Genomic DNA, 20,327 nt, shown 5'->3' with positions numbered 1-20,327 from the left:
CGATGTAGCTGGAAGAGGCAGTGCTCCGATTTAAAACAGTCCTCTGCTGTTAATGGTTTTGCAAGACTGAGCCAATACGGTGGAAAAACGCTTTTGTCCAGCAAACAAGAAACTGGAAAAGATAAATCTGCAGTAGGTCTGGGGGAGGCAACAGCACCAGAAAACCCAGCTGGGCCGCGGCCCACGGAGGGGCTGCAGCGAAGAACTGTGGTGCAAATGGAAGTGCCTACTCGACCTCTTGACTTCCGCTAAGATGCATGGAGCAAAAACAGTCACGAAGAGGAAGGAAGTAGCACAACCACAGCGGAGGGGGCACGGAGGAGGGAGGACGAAGGAACATGCCTGTTCAGCCTGCAGAGCTGCCAGCAGGCCTGGCCCGGCCTTGGGGAGCCAGCTGATTAATAAGCACTGAGTAATTGAAAAAAAAAAAAAAAGTCTTGCTTCATGCTGGTTGTCGTTCCTCAAAACAGTGGCTTGAGACCTGCGTATTTAGAGCCCTGTCAGTGTCAAGGTAGTGCAATTTTGCATGTGAGTGTAATTGCAGCTGAACAGGTTGTGGTGATGCTGCTGGGTTGTTAAAGAAACGATTCTCTGTTAACGCTGTGTGTACGGAAGGAATAATGCCTCCATGCTAGAACCGCAGATGTTTTAGTAAAATATTTGGTTACTGTATAGAGTGGAAAAATATTTGGCTTTCTAAGCTTTCACTTCTTACGTATGTCATCGATTCACTATCTAACAACAACAAGAAGCTGAATACTTTGCACGTATGTGTGAAAGCACTCGCAGGAACATGAAATCCTACCTAAACTGCAGCTGTTGCTCTCTCTCTGGACCTAACCACTGAACAGAAACATGCTGTAGTTCTTTTGTTTTAAGCTGGTACAGGTGTTGCCATCAGCTCAGTTGCAAACAGTGAGGAGAGCCAACTGATGTGACCTGTGGTCCTTGGGTAATGTTTTCAAAAGTGCTTATATGACAAGTGTTTAAATTCCACTGACCGTCAGTGGGATTTAGGTGCCCAAGTCAGTGGTTCCCAAACTGTGGGTGGCATACCTCTGATGCAACTCTTGGTAACAGCATTGGTGTTCATTGCTGTGTTTGGCTAAAAGTTTGAAAGAGGGTCATCACAGTCTATAAGAAACATGGAAGATTGCTGGAGGTCTGGCCAAAAATGTTTGGGAATCTCTGGTCTATGTCACTGAAGTGTCCTTTGAAAATATTACCCTTTTTCTGGGACACTTCCTTCTGTTTAGTTGAAGCAATGGAGATGAGGACAGTTGCTGATGTTACTAAAAATAAAACACAACAATCACCAAACTTTGATATGCCAATAAAAATGTTCGCTGTAATTGCAAGCATTATTTGGTCTGTATTAATTTACAAATGTGTAACTTGGCTTGTAAAAATAAAGGAGTGCATGTTCATCCTTTTAGCACAGGATTGGTGACTAGTTGCTGTATGTAAAAGCTAGTTACTAACATAAAGTATTCTGCAATTTGCTGCGCTTTATGTTCACTTCCTGTGGTTTCTTCCGTTATTTACCTAAGATATAGCTGAATACTTGTAAAAAACAAAACAAAAAACCCCACAAACTTTAAGAATTGAAAATGTTCATGTATTAGAAACTTTTTTTTGAAACGGAGTCCCTCAGAGTGTGTGTGTGTGTGTAAAACCATTTGTTTATCCGTCCTGATGCCTGCAGAAGTTCTTAACTTCTCTTGCTGAAATCACGTGCTCAGCTAAGTGCAAGAACTTTCTGAAACTCAGCGACGGGAGAAGGCTCTTAGGCAGAAGTGCTAAGCAACTGGACTCAGGAATATACCTTGTCTTCTTGCAGTGTTAACTCTTGCTTTATTTAAACCATACACTTGTTCACTTAGCTTTTTGTTTGAGAGTCAGAAATGCAGGTGTGCTTGCCTGATCATACCCAAATTTTCACACTGCTGGGCAGCGTCTATCCCTGACATGACTTTCCTTCTATCTATCAAATATTGCATACATTAGTTTCAAGCATGCTTAGATTTTTTTTCATAAATAAGACATGATTTTTCAAGTGTTAAGAGCACGTAGCGAGTTGGTGTTAGCATGTACCATATACCTTAAGAGCTTTTGGATTGTTAACATTGTAGTCACTTGACATTCATGCATTGCTGTGAGATGCCACTTTACCTGCTAAGATTGCACACAAATATTGCACACTAACCCTTCAAGGAAATGATTCAGAATGTAGTTCTTACCAACTACTTCCATGTTAGTGTAACAAAACAATTAGCAGGTTTTGCTCATACCTCCATTTTTATAAGCTTAGTAAAATCAAATACCATGGGTTTTTTTTTTCTTGAGTTGTAGATGGATTAAATGATAGCATAATAGCATGGTGTTTGCTTTTTTTTTTTTTTTCCTTGCACTGCCATAAACTGTCATCTTTTCTATCATTTTTATGGAAGTGAGGACTTTCAGAAGATGGCTTGGAGAGCAACCTCTGCAGCTAGAACCTCTGAGTTGCAGTTTTTCTAGTGTTTGTCAGCCAAAGGTGTTGCAGGGACATGGTGGGAACCTACCCTCTGGAGAGAGGAAGCTGGGGTGTGAGTTATAGTTAAATCATCTTCTCTGTAGGATTAGCTAGTAGCTGTGCCTCAGAAGGGTGCTTTCCCCTGGTAAATGCAAAGTTGATTATCTGCTACTGGAAGGAGGAATACAAAACTTTGAATTACCTAACATTACACCACAGGGAAGAAGTGCACAAACAGATACTACTGATAAGGTAACAGCCTGGGTTTTGTATTGCTGCAGCTTCTTTGTGTATCCATACATCTAGGTCCTGAGCCACTGATCTTCATAAATGTGATTGTGGTCACGTAGAAAGCCATTACTTTGCTGTTCTGATACAGCTCAGTTTTTCCTACACACAGGGTCCTGTGTAGGGTTTTTTTGTTTTGGTTTAAAAAAAAAAAACCATGCTGTGTAAACTTTCCTAAAAGCAGAAGGTGAGAATTTGCAGTAGCACTCCAAAGTTATAACAAAAATGCAAAAGCAAGATAACTGGAAGTTGTGATACACTAGTAAGACAAGGGGACTTTCTGACAGCCCCTCTCTGTGGAGAGTGGTGAACAGCAAAGCTTTTCAGTTTGTGTTTATAGAATTAAGCAACCAAATCATACGGCTGCTTTAAAATACACACAGTTTGAATATGTAACGCATCCGGTAGAGAGCTGCTGTGAATGGAGCACCCTACAGAAGAGCACGTGGGTGGTTTGTTTTACGTTAGTCTTGAGCACCTGTTGTTATCAAACATGTATGAAATCCCAAAAGCTAGAATCCCATGCTCTATAGCTGGTATCTTCTGTAACCACTTTGAGCAGCTTTCATTGCTTAGACACAAATTAAAATGTAGTTGAATAAATAAGGGTAAGAGAGGAGAACTACTGTCAAAGAAGATTTATAGTTTTGAGTCCTCTATGCCTTCTAGTCTACCTAGACTGCATCATAGCATGGAGAAAGGGCTCATGTGCAGCTGAGTAAATGGTAGAACATATGTCAGACAAAGTAAGTCACTTCCAGTTGAGTTTAGACTTTATGAAAGTATGACATGGAGCTAGAAGACCTAAGCCTAAATGTCCAGGGAATTTTTGCAGAAAGACTGGAAGCAGTTACCTATCTCCTTTAGCTGGAGATCAGTTTCACAGTCAGGCACATTAACAGGATAAGTACTTCAAGTAGGAGTAGCATGTCTGGAGCAAGTGGTATCTGAAAAATGTCCAAGATTAAGTAAATTGGAACCAATCCAACCAGAATACTAGAAATTGGTGAAAGGCTGAAACCTGGGGGAGCTGCCGAACACAGCTGTCTTCAGGGAGATGGCACACTACAATAGTAGCATACTCAGTGAGGGAGCTTGGAAAACAAGGCACTGAGAAGGTACTATGTGACTGGTGATGCTTCTAGCCCCTGTCTGAATGGTTTGGTATTTTGCAGTCTGCAAAATAACTTGTTGCTCAGTGTCTTAACTGAGTCTGCAGTGCCTTGGTGGTTGAGGCAATCTTCTGACCAGCTTTGGTCTGTTGGACATAACTTGGAAGTTGTCCTTTCCCACATGATACTAGATTCTTCTTTTACCTTCAAGCATGTGATGTGGGGGTGAAAAAAAGCCTCTGGCCTAGAAATATCCCAGTCTTTTTTCAGGAACTCCCATTTTCCTAGCATCTGGAGAATGTAACGGTGTGGAGAAGAGAGTCGTCCTTTATTTGGATAAAGGAATGAGAGAACGAGGTGCCACTAGTGAATGAATTTTTTTTCCCCCCATCTACAAGTAGGAGATGATCTCTCTAGTGTGTAATAGTGCTATTGTTTGACTCCCCAGTAGGAAGACTGTTATTTTGGTATTACTGTATTGCTACAGGCACTGATGCTTTGAGGTACCCAAGCTAGTTCTGTTTCTGCATAGCACGGTTGCAACATAGAGCTTACCTCCTTTAACGTAGTCGCTAAGACTACAAGGAGGGAAGAAGCAGTTCTAGGCTGCAGTTTGTACTGCTGGAATTTAATGCCAATCCAATGCCAGTTTCTTGTGAAGCATGTAACCCAACATGCTCACAATGTTGCTGTGCCCTCTCCGCTAGGCTGTAGTCCTCCTGTCTTCTGTTTCTGGAAATCTTTTGCACATTGACTAAATCCGAAGCAGAGAATATCTCTTTTCCTCTTCTCCAACTTTCCAGTTTAGAAAAGGGCATACCCGATGGACTAGAGCACTCCTGATCTATGAATGTCACCAGGCAGAGAAGGGATTTGGGGTTTCAATTTGTAATTCAAATTGGATAATTACTCAACACAATATGGTTGAGCATCCTGACCATCAAGCTTTTGTTTGTAAGTTATTAGCATTTTAGAAAAAACCTGCAGGTGTTTTGACCTGACCTTGAGAGCTGGCCTGTTATTATGGGTTAGTTAGAAGTTCTGTGAGCAAGAGACTTGGAAAGACATTCAGCTTACACAGTCCAAGGCAGTAGTAGTTTTATGTGCTTTCATAAGGAATTTTCAGACCCAAGAGCAAAGGATTCTGATGAGTTTTTGGCTCCGCTTATGCTGTTACTTAATAGGTATGGTCTGAATATTGAGTTTTGACGTTTTCTCTGAATGTATTTCCTTGAGGGGGGATTGCCCTGGAAATAATCTGCCCACCTCAGAGAGGTTATGCAAAGTTAGTCATTGTGGAAGATGTCTTGACAAACACAGACCTTGCTGCTAAGTACCATGTGATGGATGTGTTCTGAATGCTGGGTAAAATACTTGATAGGCGGTCCCAAATAAGAAGAGTTTTCTAGGCTAGGATACTTCTTGAATTGCAATAGGTACTACTGCTGGTTTGTTCAGAGTGCTAAACCATGTCTGTCTTTTCTAAAAGAAACATTTTTTTTTTGGGTCCTTTGTAGGCGTAACCTGACAAAGTTATCCCTGATATTTAGCCATATGCTGGCAGAACTCAAAGGTATTTTCCCAAGCGGCCTTTTCCAGGGAGACACGTTCCGAATCACCAAGGCAGATGCTGCAGAATTTTGGAGAAAGGCGTTTGGTGAAAAGTAAGTTTCTAACTATGCTTAAAAATAGAAATGTGGCAACAAATTGTACACAGCACTGTGTATTTTTAAAAATTTTGGTTTGTGGTTCAGGAGAGGTTTTGTCAGGTTAAAATTAACGATGGGAGAGACCTACTAGTCATTTGGTCCACTCTGGGATGAGATACAGTATTGTTCCTACGTTATATTTCCCAGTTCTTTGTCCTGTCTTGTTTTAAATGTGGCAAGTGATGGGTCTTTCCCTCGGAGACTCTTTTACTGTCACAGAGTTTCCCTTGATTATTCAGCTTAAATTGTCCTCTCCTTAATTTAATTCGTTAACTTGTAAGTAAGCTCCATGAACTATGCAAAATAATCTGCTTTCTTCTTCCAAAGGTTACCATGCTCCCAATATTAGTTGTCCTTTAGCTAAGCCATTATATTAAATTCTTTTCATCTTCCCTCCAATTAGTCTTTCCAATCACCTTTCTTCTGGCTTCTCTGAACTTTTGTCAGTTTGCATAATGGCTTTCTTAAGATAGAACGAAGGAGAAGGTGAAGTGCAGTGTACATTTGTGTGCAAACTGTTGAAATGTCACTTTTAATTTTTGTATCTGCTAAAACGCTGACTAAATGAACTGTAGAGGTGTCCGCAGCAACGTTTGAGGATTAAAGTTAATGGAAATGGGTACTGCTTTCTAACTACAGTAACTAAGGTACTTCATATAAAGAGTTTAATTAGTAGCTGTCAGAACAAAAAGCAGTAATATATTTACTCATGAATAGCACAGTTGTCTGATGCTAGGCATGTTTTTTTCTGTGTTTCTAGTCCACTTGATATTTCAAAAGAAGGAAAATACTCCTTTAAACAGGAGCCTCTGTTTTGGCTTCTGATTATCTTCTCCAGTTAAGAGAAGAGAATTGTTTGCAGCTGTTTTATTTTTTTTAAACTATTTAGACCTCTGCTAAAAGACTTAATGTTAACTCCTTCTCTACCAGCTGCAGCATTACGAAATTCTTTATCAAGTGGTGGTATTGTATATAGCCCAGGGTACATACAAGCGTTGACATGATAGGACTGCTGAAAAAAGGGAAAGGAGAAAGCAGAGCTGGACTTCAGATTCCAAAATTTTGCATATGCAGAGAAAATTGTCTAAAGTTCATTTGGCTGCTAATTTCCTGCAGTACCAAGAAATCCTGTGCTTGCATAACATGAATAAACCTCTTGTGGCTAATTTGGATTTTCTTCTCTGCCATTATCATGAAGCGCATACTCACACAAAAAACCCCGTATGAAGTATGTGCATGGTAGTAGTCTTCAGACACATCACATTTACAGGTGGCTTGTTTTTCCCCAGGACTATCGTTCCATGGAAGAGCTTCCGTCAGGCCTTGCATGAAGTGCATCCAATCAGTTCAGGGCTGGAAGCCATGGCCCTGAAGTCAACGATTGACTTGACGTGCAATGACTACATTTCAGTATTTGAATTTGATATCTTCACACGACTTTTTCAGGTAAGAATTGAGGAATGTGAATCACTGGAAATGTGTCTCAGTTCTTCAAGTTAGACTTTTTCCCAGGACCAACTAACACACTAAAATGACATTATTTATGCTGTAAGGGATTTAGTTGTCTTGTTCTTCATCCCCTAAAAAGCTCTAGTAATACTTAGGACCCTATATTGCAGTGAAAGTGTGTGATGCGTCTGATTGCAGAAGAAAAAATTGTCTAAACGTATACTGCAGCTGTAAGGCACATTGAGTATCCTCCCATGAATCAGATTTTCCCTTTCAAAGATCGCTTTTAGACTGAAGTTCTGCCACAACTTCCGTAAGCCAGGAAGTGTGAAGTTTAGTTTATCAGTCTGTCTTTCCTTGTCCTTTTCTTTCTTGTCAGATTTATTTTCCATGGGAGGGTTGTTCAGGATGGAGCACAAGCATGAAAATTTGGGCTTCCTAGCTTTTGAACTGATACAGCCAGGACGTTGTGGACATGTCTGTGTTCTGTGCACAAGAAATATCTCTATTACTGATGTGATATTAATAGTAGGTAAAATTCTAACCCACAGTCTTTAATAGTACTAAACTCAAAAACACAGCTTCTGATGGTGCAGTTGGGTATTTTGAAGAACAAACACTTACTTCTTTGGCTCTGACTCGCCTTTTCCCATGTGATAGGGTGGGTTGTAATTAAGATACGTCTAGATGAAAAATTCCCATGTTCGGTGTTGCAATGTAGCTGATCTCATTCAGTACTTTTTCCAACTATTGTACATAAAGAGCAAGTTAAGAGTTGCTACAGTTTCCAAGAGGTGCAAAGTTCTTAGGGAGAGCTACTATTTTCTTTTAGACAAGTTGAGAAATTTGGAAAAATTGGATGAGATTTAGACACCCAAGCCCTTCACAGGATTGAGAGCTTTCAAACGCTTGTTATGACTTTTTGTGCATCATTTTAAAGAACATTTAACATGTATGTGCTGGTCTCTTTATTCAAATCTTAGACTAGCCAGTAATCCTTGCCCCACCCAAGTGAGGTTAGGTGCTTTGTGGATAGTCACAAGAATCTCACTGTGAAACTCACACAGGGAGGGGAGGTCACTTCTCTGAAGCCATACGTATAGGAAGTCGATGTGAGAGATCAGGCTAGTCATGGTTTCTGGTCCTGTGCGTAATCTTTTTAAACTCCTGTCTTTATCCCTATCTCAGGAATGAGTAATTTTCTCTGCAGAAGCAGCACAAATTGGTAGCTATTCTTGAGCTGCCTTTTTGTGACCTCAGTGACTTCTCCCTTGGCATTTAGTAAAGGAGTTTGGATTAAGGCGTGTCTTAGGTGATGTTTTTATCACCGGCAAGAGAGAAATTGAAATGCTAAGGCTGTTGCGGGAGAATGTAGGTTTTAGTTCCGCTACTGGGTTTATGGTGGAATAAGAAACCGCTTCTTTAACTGAGGAACTGATCCCTTTGACTAAGGAATATTGTATGTGTTGATACCTTTTAGAAGTGCATGGTTAATATATTTCTTTGTTGTTTCTATAGCCATGGTCCTCTTTGCTCAGGAACTGGAATAGCCTAGCGGTGACTCATCCTGGTTATATGGCATTCCTAACATATGATGAGGTGAAAGCCCGGCTTCAGAAATTCATTCACAAACCTGGCAGGTTGGTGCTTGGCAGAAGTGGCTTTTTCGATCGTTCTTGTTAACATCGCCGATTAGTGCGCTGGCTGAGGAGATTGGTTTTATTTTGTCTATGTCCTCCTTGCTCAGAAATTTAAACTGTGAAAAGCCCTAGCTTGCCCCATATTTGGAGATTATCCTCCGTGTGGTGACTTACCTCCTGCCCACCCCCACAATCTTCACAACAGCTCCCTGAGGCGTGAGCGGAACGCAGAGGCAGACACTGCCAGAGTGAGCCTAAACGGTGGGCTGTTTAGGACCACAAATAAGAGAATGTATCTATAGGTCCCATAACTTTGTGGTGCATATGGATAAAACCAAGAGAGCTGAGCGGATCTCAGCCTCCAGAAGCAGTCTGCACATTTGAAGCCAGCTTCAGACAGAGCAGGCAGCTGACCAGTATTTGCTCTGGCAGAAAGCAGCATGGTGGGTGGAGTAGGCTGCAATGTAGTGCTGCAGGCTGGGCAGATTTCGGAGGCTGTGGGGGGCAACACGTGCTTCTAGGGGGGCTGTGCACCTGAGCAGTTTTGGGCTACCTAATGTCCTGGATAGACCTTGGCCCAGTGCAACAGGGCTAACAGTTTTCTCTTTGTGCAGGAAGGGCCAAGTGTTCATTTCTGGAGGTTGTTACTATGCTGTTAGTTCTGTGCTGGTTTTAAAAATGGAAACCTTGTGTAGTCAGTTGGTTTTGTTGTTTGTTGGGTTTTTTTAAAGTTAATTTGAAACAAATTATTTTAATGATGATAACTTTTCTTGCTCTGGATTCTGGGTTTAATGTCACCTAGAGGCCAGTGCTAGGATGCTTTTCTCACTTTGTATCAGATTGCAAGGTTCTTCTTTGATCTGCCTGGGGGTAAATTGAGGAAAGCTGGTATAAATCATCAAGTTATTCGTACTAGTTTTTATTTGCTGACTTGAGATAGCCAGACAAAGACTGCCTACTTGACATTTAATCTTTTCTCTCTGTTCCAGTCCAAACTGAAGTTTCTTTTCCTTTATGTGTTTTTAGTTATATTTTCCGATTGAGCTGTACGCGACTTGGTCAGTGGGCCATTGGCTATGTCACTGCAGATGGGAACATTCTTCAGACAATCCCCCACAACAAACCTCTTTTTCAAGCACTGATTGATGGCTTCAGGGAAGGCTTGTAAGTAACTTTATCAAAATTAACTTTTTTGCCCTTTTTCACTGTGAGTTTGTTTTATAAATCTTAATCCTGTGGTGAGGTCTTAAAGTCAGTTGAACGGTAAAATGTACCTTCTGGGTTCGTGGCATGTTGTCTACTTCACAGGAGAGGCAGCATGTTGCAGAGGTCAAGCAATCACTATTGACATCGCTGAGCCCCTTTTGGACATCTATCAGCTCTTACTTTTTATTTAGACATTGATTCAGCAAAACAGTTCAATTGTATGAATAGTCCCATTGATGTCAGTGGAATAATTCTTACGCTTAACTGTTTTGGCACTCGAGAATACTCAGGCAACTATCTTTTGCACTGGAGAGCTGTACTGTCCTTTGCAATAGCAGATGATGAGTGTGTGTCAGTGTTTCCCTTATCATAGAGTCTTTTCCAGTCGAGTCCTTAATTTGAGCCATCACAACTGATACTATGGCATAAGTTTTCTTATTCTGGATATTACAGTTTCACTATAGGATGATTTAAGAAGAGTAGTCTGGGACCATAACATCCTTTTTAAAATAAAAATTGCTGCCAGCAAGGAAGACACACTTCTTTTTATTTTTAAGAATGACATGTTTGGTTTTTGTCCAACAGCAAAATTCTTCCAAAACTTCTTTTGAATTCAGAATACCTTGAATTCCCACCCTTCGCTTCTTACCCTCATTCTTTCTTTCCTCCAGCATCCCCAAAACAAATGTTATATGTGTGTTTGTGTGTGTGTATGTATGCATGTGTGTATATGCACTTATAGAGATATCTTTTTTCCCCCCAACTGCTTACAGTTATTTATTTCCCGATGGCCGGAATCAGAATCCTGACTTGACTGGCTTGTGTGAGCCCACACCTCAGGACCACATTAAAGTTACACAGGTGAGCAAAGTATTCTGTCCCATCAAACTCGCTTGCTTTCTTCCTAATTTCTAGCCTCCTTAGCGGTTTATACAATTCTGTCATACTTGGTATCCCCAAGGTTTGTTTCTAAGGCTGATGTATTTTACAGGAATTGCAGAAAACTTTGAATGATAGGAATGGGCAGAGGAGATTGCAAAGGTTAGGTGAAGCTTTATGCAGGGCTGACAGATCTTAAGATTTTTTTTTTTTTAGAACGTTCTGCCAAATATTCATTCTTTTGTTCCATCCAGCATGTCTTGAACCCTGCTTTCACAGGCTGTTCTTGGGACACCTAAATGAAAATCTGGGATAACTTGAAGCCCACTTTTTTGAGCACTTGACTGATGTATCTAATACATAAAATTGTAGTGAAATCTTCGCAGACTTCTGTTCTCCTTTGCACTGTGTTCTTGTGTTTGGAATTTATTTATTTTTTTCCTGCAAATCTTGTGTTGGTTTTCTTGTAGCTGTGACTAATCATGCTTGTTATTTTACAGTACCAATCATGTCTGTCTATCTTTCCCCAAGGAACAATATGAATTGTATTGCGAGATGGGCTCCACGTTTCAGCTGTGTAAAATATGTGCTGAAAACGACAAGGATGTGAAGATTGAACCGTGCGGCCATCTGATGTGCACGTCCTGTCTCACTGCATGGCAGGTGAGGCATTGCCTCTTGTTAATCTCTGAGTGAAGCTAGTTGCTCTTTTACAGAAGTGGTGTATTCTCTTCTCAAAGCTGTTCAGTTTCCTTCAGGTATGGAGATAAGATAGCATAACTGAGGACTTAAACACATAGTTCAGTAATATCAGTGCTTCAGTGCCAGTTTCACCAGCACAGGGAGAAGCTGGTTAGATGCCTGATCTCTTAATCTAGGAACAGGCAAGTGCGAGGACTTGCTAAAAAACGTTTTCTCTGCTTCAGAGGGAAAATAGTCCCCATAAGTGTATCACAGTTTGCCTTTCTGTCTTCCTCTCAGTTGAAAGGTACCTGCCAAAAAAGCAGGTTTAAACCTCTTTGTATATTAACTGTGTTTAATTTCTGCATCATAGTGGCTGTTGTAACAGATCTCTTATCTTCCCTGAAGGAATCAGAAGGCCAGGGATGTCCTTTTTGCCGCTGTGAAATCAAAGGCACGGAGCCAATTGTAGTAGACCCATTCGACCCCAGAGGAGGAGGAGGGTTATCGCGGCAAGGGGCAGAAGGAACTCCCTCACCCAATTATGACGATGATGATGACGACAGAGCTGATGATTCGCTCTTCATGATGAAAGAACTCGCTGGTACCAAAGTAAGGTCACCAGAGTGTGTGCTAGTAGATGGGACAGTATGTACAAAGACCGCGCGTTCTCCATCAGTTTCCTGTGGTCTTTGTGATTTGTGTGTGTGAGGGCTGTCAGACCTTGTAACAGGAAAGATTTTACTCAGTATGGAAAACGGGGATTTAGGTTCAGTTCTGTCAGTTCTATTAAGTTCTACACTGTCGGTTCCATTAAGCAATGGTGATCACACTTTGAAGTCTTTGATCTTTTATGGGTTGTCTTGAAAGAACCCTTAGAAGGGTGAAAAGGCTGGCTTGACCTATTGGCGTGTAAGATCTAGGTTTGTAACACTTCCCTGCATGCTTAGCAATGCTGCTTTTGATTTATTAGCCATGGTTCACTCATATCAGCAAAAACTCATCCATTTTCCCCAGTGATGAATACAGCCAGCCAGATAGAGTCTTCCCAAGGTCCTGATGACTAATGGGGTAGAGGGCAGGCTGTTTTGCTGAGGGAGTCAGTTTGACTGTGATCTTTTTATATGGTGTCTGATAAATTTGTATAATAAAGGTGTGATAACTCTCTGCCATTAGTGCTACGTCCTGCCAGGAGATGTGTACAAGACAGGCATTCTTTATGGATCCCTGCATGTTTTTTTCTAAAAGCTCGTTGCTGCTTTTGCATACCTGCACTTAGCATTGTTTTACTGCATAGGGAAGTGGGTTCGAATTTGGCTAATTTTTAATAGTTGAATTCACTAAAATAATCTGCCTTTCCTGGTCAGAAAGAATCCTCTACACTGGTTTACCTATGGTCGTATATCTCTTTAGCTTCCACTCTTTGAAAAAGTCTACTAAATAGTAAACTGTATCCCTGGAGGTAGTGTTTATATGCATAACTTGGGGAAGCAAAGCAATTTCCTCAGTGTGACATCCTGTGATGGTTTGCAGAAGGCTAGTACTCTGTTGGCAATAGTGAGTTCAAACCTGTGTAAAGCTTTTCAAAGTCAGAAAGCACTAGCCTTCCTTGTAAAATAAACTTGATGAAAAAGAGGAGAACAGACACTGTTCTGATTTGTTAGGTGGAAAAACAGCTTTCCAGGGACAAAAATGGAGGTTTTGGTGCACGCTAGTGATTGCTGCAACAGCCATGACGCTGTAGTCAAGGTAGTTTGCACAGTGGTGCCTGCAGTGGTAAGTAGGTTTTGCAGCAGATCATGCCCTCTTGCGTTGAAAAGCAATGAAGCTTGTTCTGCTCAGGGCGTAGCAAGGCAGGTCTGTTAGCCCAGCAAAACAGCTTGTCTTTTACTGTGCCATTGCTAAGTGTGCATTTTTAGTTGTGGGCCACAGCTAAGCCTATTGGTAATCTTCAAGGCTTGCTGCAGGTCAGACGCTGTTGTGCTGTGAAATTGCCTTCATTTACTGGTGTGTGGTTGTTACTAATATAGTAATTTGTTACCAATAGCGATGTTGAAGCCGGTACAAGTCACAGAGCTTGAAAGGCTCTCCAGAGAAAAGGCGTGCTGCTGGATTTTGTCATTTGTTGATTTTCCCATTCTGTTCTTTTTCAGGTTGAGCGTCCTCCTTCTCCGTTCTCAGTAGCTCCACAGGCCACCCTTCCTCCCGTGCCACCACGACTGGATCTTTTACAGCAGCGAGTGTCCAATCCACCTGGGGCTTCCAGCCCTGGGACCACTTCAAAGGTCAAACACACTGTTTGCCCTTTCAGCTATGATTTTTCTGGGGCCGGCAGGACGAAGAGCATTCTGGTGAACCCTGAATGTTCTCTGTGACATCCCTAAGTACTTTCACACAAGACTTTTTCTTCTTCCTTTTCTGTAGTTCTGTTAGGCCACTTTCCTTCCATTCCCCACGAAAGCCTAATCTGTCCTGAAAGCAAATGTTCCTTCTGGAATCCATGGTAGGAGAGTCCCTGTTTGCTGTTTAAAGGGCCTGTCTTTTCTTCGCATTCGTCCATGCAATTGCTAGAAAGAAGCTTGTCCCAAGCTGAAATGCTTGCTCACTTAGGGTGACTGGTGTTCTCCTGTTGAACTACCAAGTTATTGTTACTACCAATATCTTCACTGTTTTTCAGCTTCAGCCACTGGTGCCTATGCCCTTTGGAGCTGCATTTATGGGCTTGTGTTTTGTTCTAGCTAGCAGGCTAGATGTGGGAAGGTGTCATATTCCTGTCCCAAATATTTCTTCACAAATTTTGCCATCAAGCGTTTTTTCAGATAGAAGACTAAGGAAGGAGTGAAATGTGTGTGACCGGGAGAGGTGAACTGATTGACTAGCAGAAGGCAGTAGCATGATCTTAGTGGCATTTGGTCATTGGCTGTTGAGATAGGCAGTAGTTCTTCAGCCAGTTTGGATGAAGTAATGAAGTTATGCTTGAAAGTTCAGGCAGAGGAGAATACCTATTTCTATGAATATTCATTGCTGACTGATGAATGCTAACTTGTATAAATAACCCACAACTGAATCGTTTTTCTAAATGATGGGTATCCTTTGTTTGGAATCCAATCTAATGCTGCTGTAAGCATTGTTTTTTTCTTCAAGAAGAATAATCTGGTGTGTTTAGTGCCTAGCTGTAGCTACACGCAGTTACTGCGTTACCTCTTCGAGCCTGTAGAGAAGCTGTCTCTGGAGGGTTAACTTGTGGAGATGCGGAGAGTTATCTTCACATCCTTTGAGATAATTTCCTGTAAAAATAGATAAAATGAAAACCAAAACTCACCCTTTTGCCACCCGCCTCCCTCCTTTTTATATTTTGTGGCTAGACTGCCTTTGTTAAGCAATATTTTACAGTCTTCTGCCTTCCAGGCTGCACCTGGTACTCTTCACAAGGATAAACCTTTGCCGATACCACCCACGCTCAGAGACCTCCCGCCGCCACCGCCTCCGGACAGGCCACATTCCATTGGGGCTGAAGGTCGACCTCAGAGGCGTCCCTTGCCCTGCACGCCAGGAGACTGTCCTTCGAGAGACAAGCCACCCCCTGTGCCCTCCAACCGTCAGGCTGATCTGTGGCCATCCAGGCCGATTCCAAAAGCCCCATCTGTAGCTCTCAGTCCTGGTGACCCTTGGGCTGGGAGAGAACTGTCAAACAGGCACTCGCTTCCCTTTTCCTTGCCCTCTCAGATGGACTCCAGGGCTGACAGCCATCGGCTTGGAAGCACGCTCAGCCTGGACAGCCCAATGGTGAGTAGGCCTATTGGAGGCAAAGGTGATCTGTGAGGAAGTCAGTCTTGCAAGGAGCCCTCTTCTCATAGTTTACATCCAGATAGGGCAATCTTGTGCTAAGGGAGACATGGAAAGGAACTGGTGAATGCCCAGCAAGGGAGAATAATGGGAAGACTTCTCAGGGAGGTGCTTTCGTGCCTCTTGGGAGCAAGGCTGAAATTCCAGTTTGAGCAGTCATGAGCCACAATGTCATGATCATTGTTCACCTTTCAATTTTGAAAAACTGACAATGTTTTGTGTTGGAAGCTGGTATGCTGGAAAAGTGTAATTTACTCTTTTCAGTTTTCAGTCCTGAAAAACCTACACACGGTAGCTATGATTAGTTTAACACAGTAAAATCTGAGTTAAATTTGGATCTGTTACTATTACCAATGTCATGATGTGTGACTTAGTAGTCCAACATATTGTTCTCTACAAGAAATCCCAGGCAGTTTTGCTTTCTTTGATTCCATTCCCCTAATTTTTCCTTTTAAAACCTCCAGCGTTCTAAAATTGAAAGCAAGTACATTTTTAGCAAGATTGTCTAAGAAAACGACACTTGCACAGTTGTCATTCTGTTTCTGTATGTGTGTGCTTGTCTGCATCCTTTTCCTCTTGGGCCCCATTTTGGCCTATTTCAGCTGAATTTGCCAAAGCCATTGGAGTCTTAAAAGTAAAGTTATATGAAATAAAATATTCAAAATATAAATAATAATTCAAAATAAAATATAAAAGTCTCAAATATGAAGTTCCTACAGCTTTTGTGTAAACAAGCAGTTGGCTACAGGAGAAGAACCCTGCTTGTGCCCTCACTGAGGGAAAACTGTCACAGAACTACTGGATTTCTAAGGTGTCAGTAAATGCTTTGGAATAAATGAAGATTCCCACAGAGGATGTGTTAAATGTCTGGCTGACAGCTTTGCCACTGCACTGGTATATGTGGTGTTTCTGATTCCTGGTTTGGAATTTTTTCTTCCAGAGCTTGAACAGTGGTCCAGCGACAACCTCAGAGTGTGAACACTCCAAAATTAAACCCTCCTCATCTGCCAATGCGATCTACTCCTTAGCTGCCAGGTCTGTTGTTTTCTAGCAAAAGTGCTCTTTTATAACTTACAGAATGGTAATTGTAGGGCCCTCTCCATGCTGGTGCCAGGGACAGAATTTGACACAACTCTGTCAGCCGTAGTTTCAGTCTCTGACGGATTCACATTTCACAATCTAGAGAAAGTAGATGAAATCAGCATCCCAAAGGTCTGTGGATGGTGGTGGTAGTTACCCTTGGCTGTGGCAACAGGAAATAGGCTACAGTTGCCATGAGCTCTTTTATGAATTCACTTCTGAGTTGGTCTTTATGTGAAGTAGGTGATGTATAACGTGTATGATATTGTAAACTTCCTTTTGCATAATGACCTTGTGCCAGTGTGCCCTTGCAGCTGGGCTTCTGAGAATCCTGAAAACCAGGTTATTTCTTTAGGCAGGATCACTATAAGATGACTGCTTATTACTTCCGCTGTGGATTTTAAAGGCCACTTTGATATTAATTAGATTTGGCGTAAATGTTTTTCTGATGTTTGTATCTTGTTTCTTCTGCTTCCAGACCACTGCCTGTACCAAAACTGCCTCCTGGAGAACAGTCTGAAAGCGATGAAGACACCGAATACATGTCACCATCCTCTCTGCCTGTGGTGCCTCCAGGTCCCGCTGTACAAAATCCAGAGATCAAAATGCCTTTGGAAATGACTCAGAGTTTACGGTGAGATTCTGTCTGTATGTACTGTGCTTCCTCTTCACAGCTCTGGGAAAGCATATTTGTTTACAAGGGTGGAGATTTTGCTTGCTTGGCTTGCTGAATTGCCCCAGTGGTGCTCACCAGATCTAGACTAACACAGCTAACTGTAAATGCAGTGTGACTACTGCTCTTTTGCAGAATCCTTATACAGTATTAAAAGGAGTCAGATAACCACTCCGCCCTCTTTCTGCCAGTAACCTTTTGAGAGCAGCAGCAACTGAAATTCAAAATTCTATTAAAAGGTTGGGTTCTGGTGGTATAATTAAACTTTTAAGCTGATATGCTGTATTGCAGTAGACATTGCCAGAACATTTTCTGGAACAAATACTCTTTCACGGAACAGTGGTGATTTCACTTTGAAGCAGGGATCTGTGCAGAATCTCAGTCACAAAGGCTAGGTGGTGGGTGATTGCCCACCGTCACTTGTCTGAAGGGAAATGTGTGTTCTCTCCCTCAGAGTTTTAGACCGCGACCAGCAGACGGATGGCTGTATGTATGAAGCAATGTACAACATTCACTCCCAAGCAGCGTCCTCTGCTTTTGAGATTGTCAACACTTCTGGTGAGTGGGTGTGCTAAAAAAGCAACTGAGAAACTGGGGTACAATGAATTGGTCCAGTCCCAGATGGAATAGCGTTTTAGGCTAAATTAAATGTTATTTGCTTTCACTGTTAAAATAGCTAGGATGTATGTGGAAACATCTGGGTCTGTGTACTGCAGACTGCATGTGGGAATGTTGTTGAGAAGCCTAGTTGGAATACAGTGTAAAAATACTCAGCACTTGTTTAAAAAATTGCTGTTTTGAAGATTATTTTTTTCTGGGCAGCAGTTGTCAGTCCGCATCTATCATAAGTATTTTTAATCTAATACTCCCTTCTGGAAAGAGCTTCCATTGAATGTAGGGTGTGGGCAGCAAGACCTTAGTCCTCTGTCCTGACAATGTTTGTGGACTACAGAGGAACAGAGTCTGCCTTGATAGCCAGAGGCTCTGGTCAGCCCCAGAGCTCAGAATGTGCCTCTTTTCTAGATGAAGGGGATCTGGCAGCAGCCACTGCCAGCAATGGCCCTGAAGAGTCAGAAAATGAAGAAGATGGCTATGATATCCCCAAACCACCGCTACCAGTTGCTATTGCTCGTCGCACACTGTCTGATATCTCCAATGCCACACCTGCCTTCAGCCGAATGTCTTTGGAAAATGACCCTGTAACAGGTTAGAGAACACTCACATTCTTCATGTTGTAGTGAGTACTGATGGCTTGCTATGCGCGTTTGAAACTTCTGTCACTCGCTCAAGGTTTTCTATATAAGCTGTAAAATCAGGTTTACAAGGCAGAATTACACTGATTCTTAGGTGTTCAGTTTGATTTACAACTTGGAATGGACTGCCTTGGTCATTTAATCACTGAGCTAGCAAATCACATTTAAATCACAGTTAGGAAAACCTTTCCTCAGCTTAAAGAATATTCCTTAAGCCACTATTGCCTACAAGGCATGGCATACCTGTTATACCAGAGCGTACCAGGGCATGAAACAGAACTTCAGAACATTCCTGCTTATCACTGCTCTGAGTAGAAGATGACATGGCTGGCCTTGCAGAGCTTGTGTGGCTGTCTCGGCTGCGGTTGTTGCCAGCAGGTGGCACAACTGTACTGTTTGAGGCTGTGGGTTCCTTTGAGCAGGGACCGGGTGGCTCAGCAAGGTCAGCTGCTTGTCCCTGGGGAGTAGAGGACATCTTGTCCTTCTGGCTGCAAGGCACATTCTCCCAGGCAAAACTTAAAGCCTCGTCTCTTCAAGAGCCTTTCCGAATAACGCTTGACTTATTCCCTGCAACTGCCCAACAGCTCTAAAGGAAGCTCTAAAATTCTTCTTGTTGGGGGGCTTTCAGCGTGTCTGAACCCCCTGACAATTTGCCAAGTAAGAGGAGTGAGTTTCTTTTTCCTCCTGGAGGTAGATGGCAGGCAGAAGACCACTTGGCCCAGTCTTCTGTTCACCTGCTCACCACTCCTCCTTCCTTGATCTTGCCCTTCTTCAGCGCAGAGAAGAGTTTACTAGGGCAGAGAAGTCTATTAGCTTTTGCCACTCCTATTTGCTCCCTGCCTCACTTTTTAGGCCTGTCACTGTGTCTGTAGAATGTGGCTGACAAGGATAAAAAGGGGCAGAGAGAGCTCACATCCCCCTCCCAGATGAAGTACTGAGCTTAATCATCGATGCTTCTTTGTTTATACAGCCCTGAAATAACAATGCTGTTGTCCTGCTTTGTAGTGTTAGGAGTTCTGCTAATGAAAAACGCTGTGGAAATGCTGATTGTTACTGCTCTGGGAAGCATACACAGTTTTCTGAAACCCTGGCTATTGGCTACTGCTGAAGCCTGATGTTAAGCAAGCATGACTAGTATGGAGTACATTTTGGCAGATTTATGTTCTCATGCATTGTGCCTTACAGTTTAGTTTCTTAATCATTTACCAAAAAAACCCTGTGCTAGTAGTTGCCCTTTCAAATTGACCCATGGTCTCTGAGATTTGATCCGGTTCAAGCTGAAGCAGCTATTTTGAAAGAATTTGAGGGAGAGAAGTGGGTAGGCCTTTTTCTCAAATGTACAAAAAGCTTTCTGTGTGTAAGAAGCTTGAACTTTGAAGATTAGGGAGTTGAACTGCATTGTGGTTGGTGAGGAAGCTTCAATGAATTTGTTTTCTGAAGACCCTTCTCTATCTTAGTGCTTTTGGTACGAGTTTTTCAGAAGGGCTCCACAATGACTGCTCTTTTCTGACCAGTGCTGCAGTGCCCACTCTTAAAAAGGGATTGCTTGAATTTGTCTGTTGTACATCAGTTCTACTGCTAGAAAACTCTGTCTTGAGTGCCTTGAGGAGCTTCTCCAGAAGACAAATAAAACTTTCTTTAAGGCGATGTCAAATATTTATGCAGAAAAGTTTCCTGTGATTTGCAAAGTAGGAAAAAATGCTTTCTGCAATGATACAGGAGGTTAGAACTCAAAAATTATCAGATGTTGGATTAACACATTAAGCAATGTGTTTCTTCTCCAAGGCATTAGCTAAATCCTTGGAGTGTTTGGTATCTTGTTTGGTTTACTGGCTATTCTTTTTTCTTCCCAGGAGCAGTGCATGATGTGGCTACTGGCAAGTAACACATCTGAATGACTAAGACAAAAGGCAGGACAGGCTGAGCTTACTGATCTGCCGTAGCTGCCAGCTGTTAGGTAGGGTGAGCTTCAGCAGGAGCTCTTGTAGATGGCCCT

At 42.1% G+C, this 20,327-nt stretch overlaps 1 protein-coding gene across 1 annotated transcript in view; it reads left to right on the top strand.

Moving 5' to 3' along the window:
* CBL (Cbl proto-oncogene) overlaps window positions 1-20,327 on the top strand; it is a 44,691-nt gene that overhangs the window by 19,158 nt on the left and 5,206 nt on the right. The window contains exons 3-15 of the mRNA XM_054803360.1: window positions 5,433-5,579; window positions 6,914-7,070; window positions 8,592-8,713; window positions 9,740-9,877; window positions 10,693-10,780; window positions 11,330-11,461; window positions 11,888-12,091; window positions 13,633-13,764; window positions 14,888-15,265; window positions 16,266-16,360; window positions 16,884-17,039; window positions 17,533-17,636; window positions 18,102-18,284. Of these exons, the coding sequence (XP_054659335.1) occupies window positions 5,433-5,579; window positions 6,914-7,070; window positions 8,592-8,713; window positions 9,740-9,877; window positions 10,693-10,780; window positions 11,330-11,461; window positions 11,888-12,091; window positions 13,633-13,764; window positions 14,888-15,265; window positions 16,266-16,360; window positions 16,884-17,039; window positions 17,533-17,636; window positions 18,102-18,284 (2,036 nt within the window). The remainder of the gene's footprint in view (window positions 1-5,432; window positions 5,580-6,913; window positions 7,071-8,591; window positions 8,714-9,739; window positions 9,878-10,692; window positions 10,781-11,329; window positions 11,462-11,887; window positions 12,092-13,632; window positions 13,765-14,887; window positions 15,266-16,265; window positions 16,361-16,883; window positions 17,040-17,532; window positions 17,637-18,101; window positions 18,285-20,327) is intronic.

The sequence above is a fragment of the Grus americana genome, chromosome 24 (genome assembly GCF_028858705.1).
Source record: "Grus americana isolate bGruAme1 chromosome 24, bGruAme1.mat, whole genome shotgun sequence".
Classification (NCBI taxonomy): Eukaryota; Metazoa; Chordata; class Aves; order Gruiformes; family Gruidae; genus Grus; species Grus americana.
The sequence above is the reverse complement of the archived record's forward strand: the minus strand, read 5'-3'. Positions and strand labels throughout refer to the sequence as shown.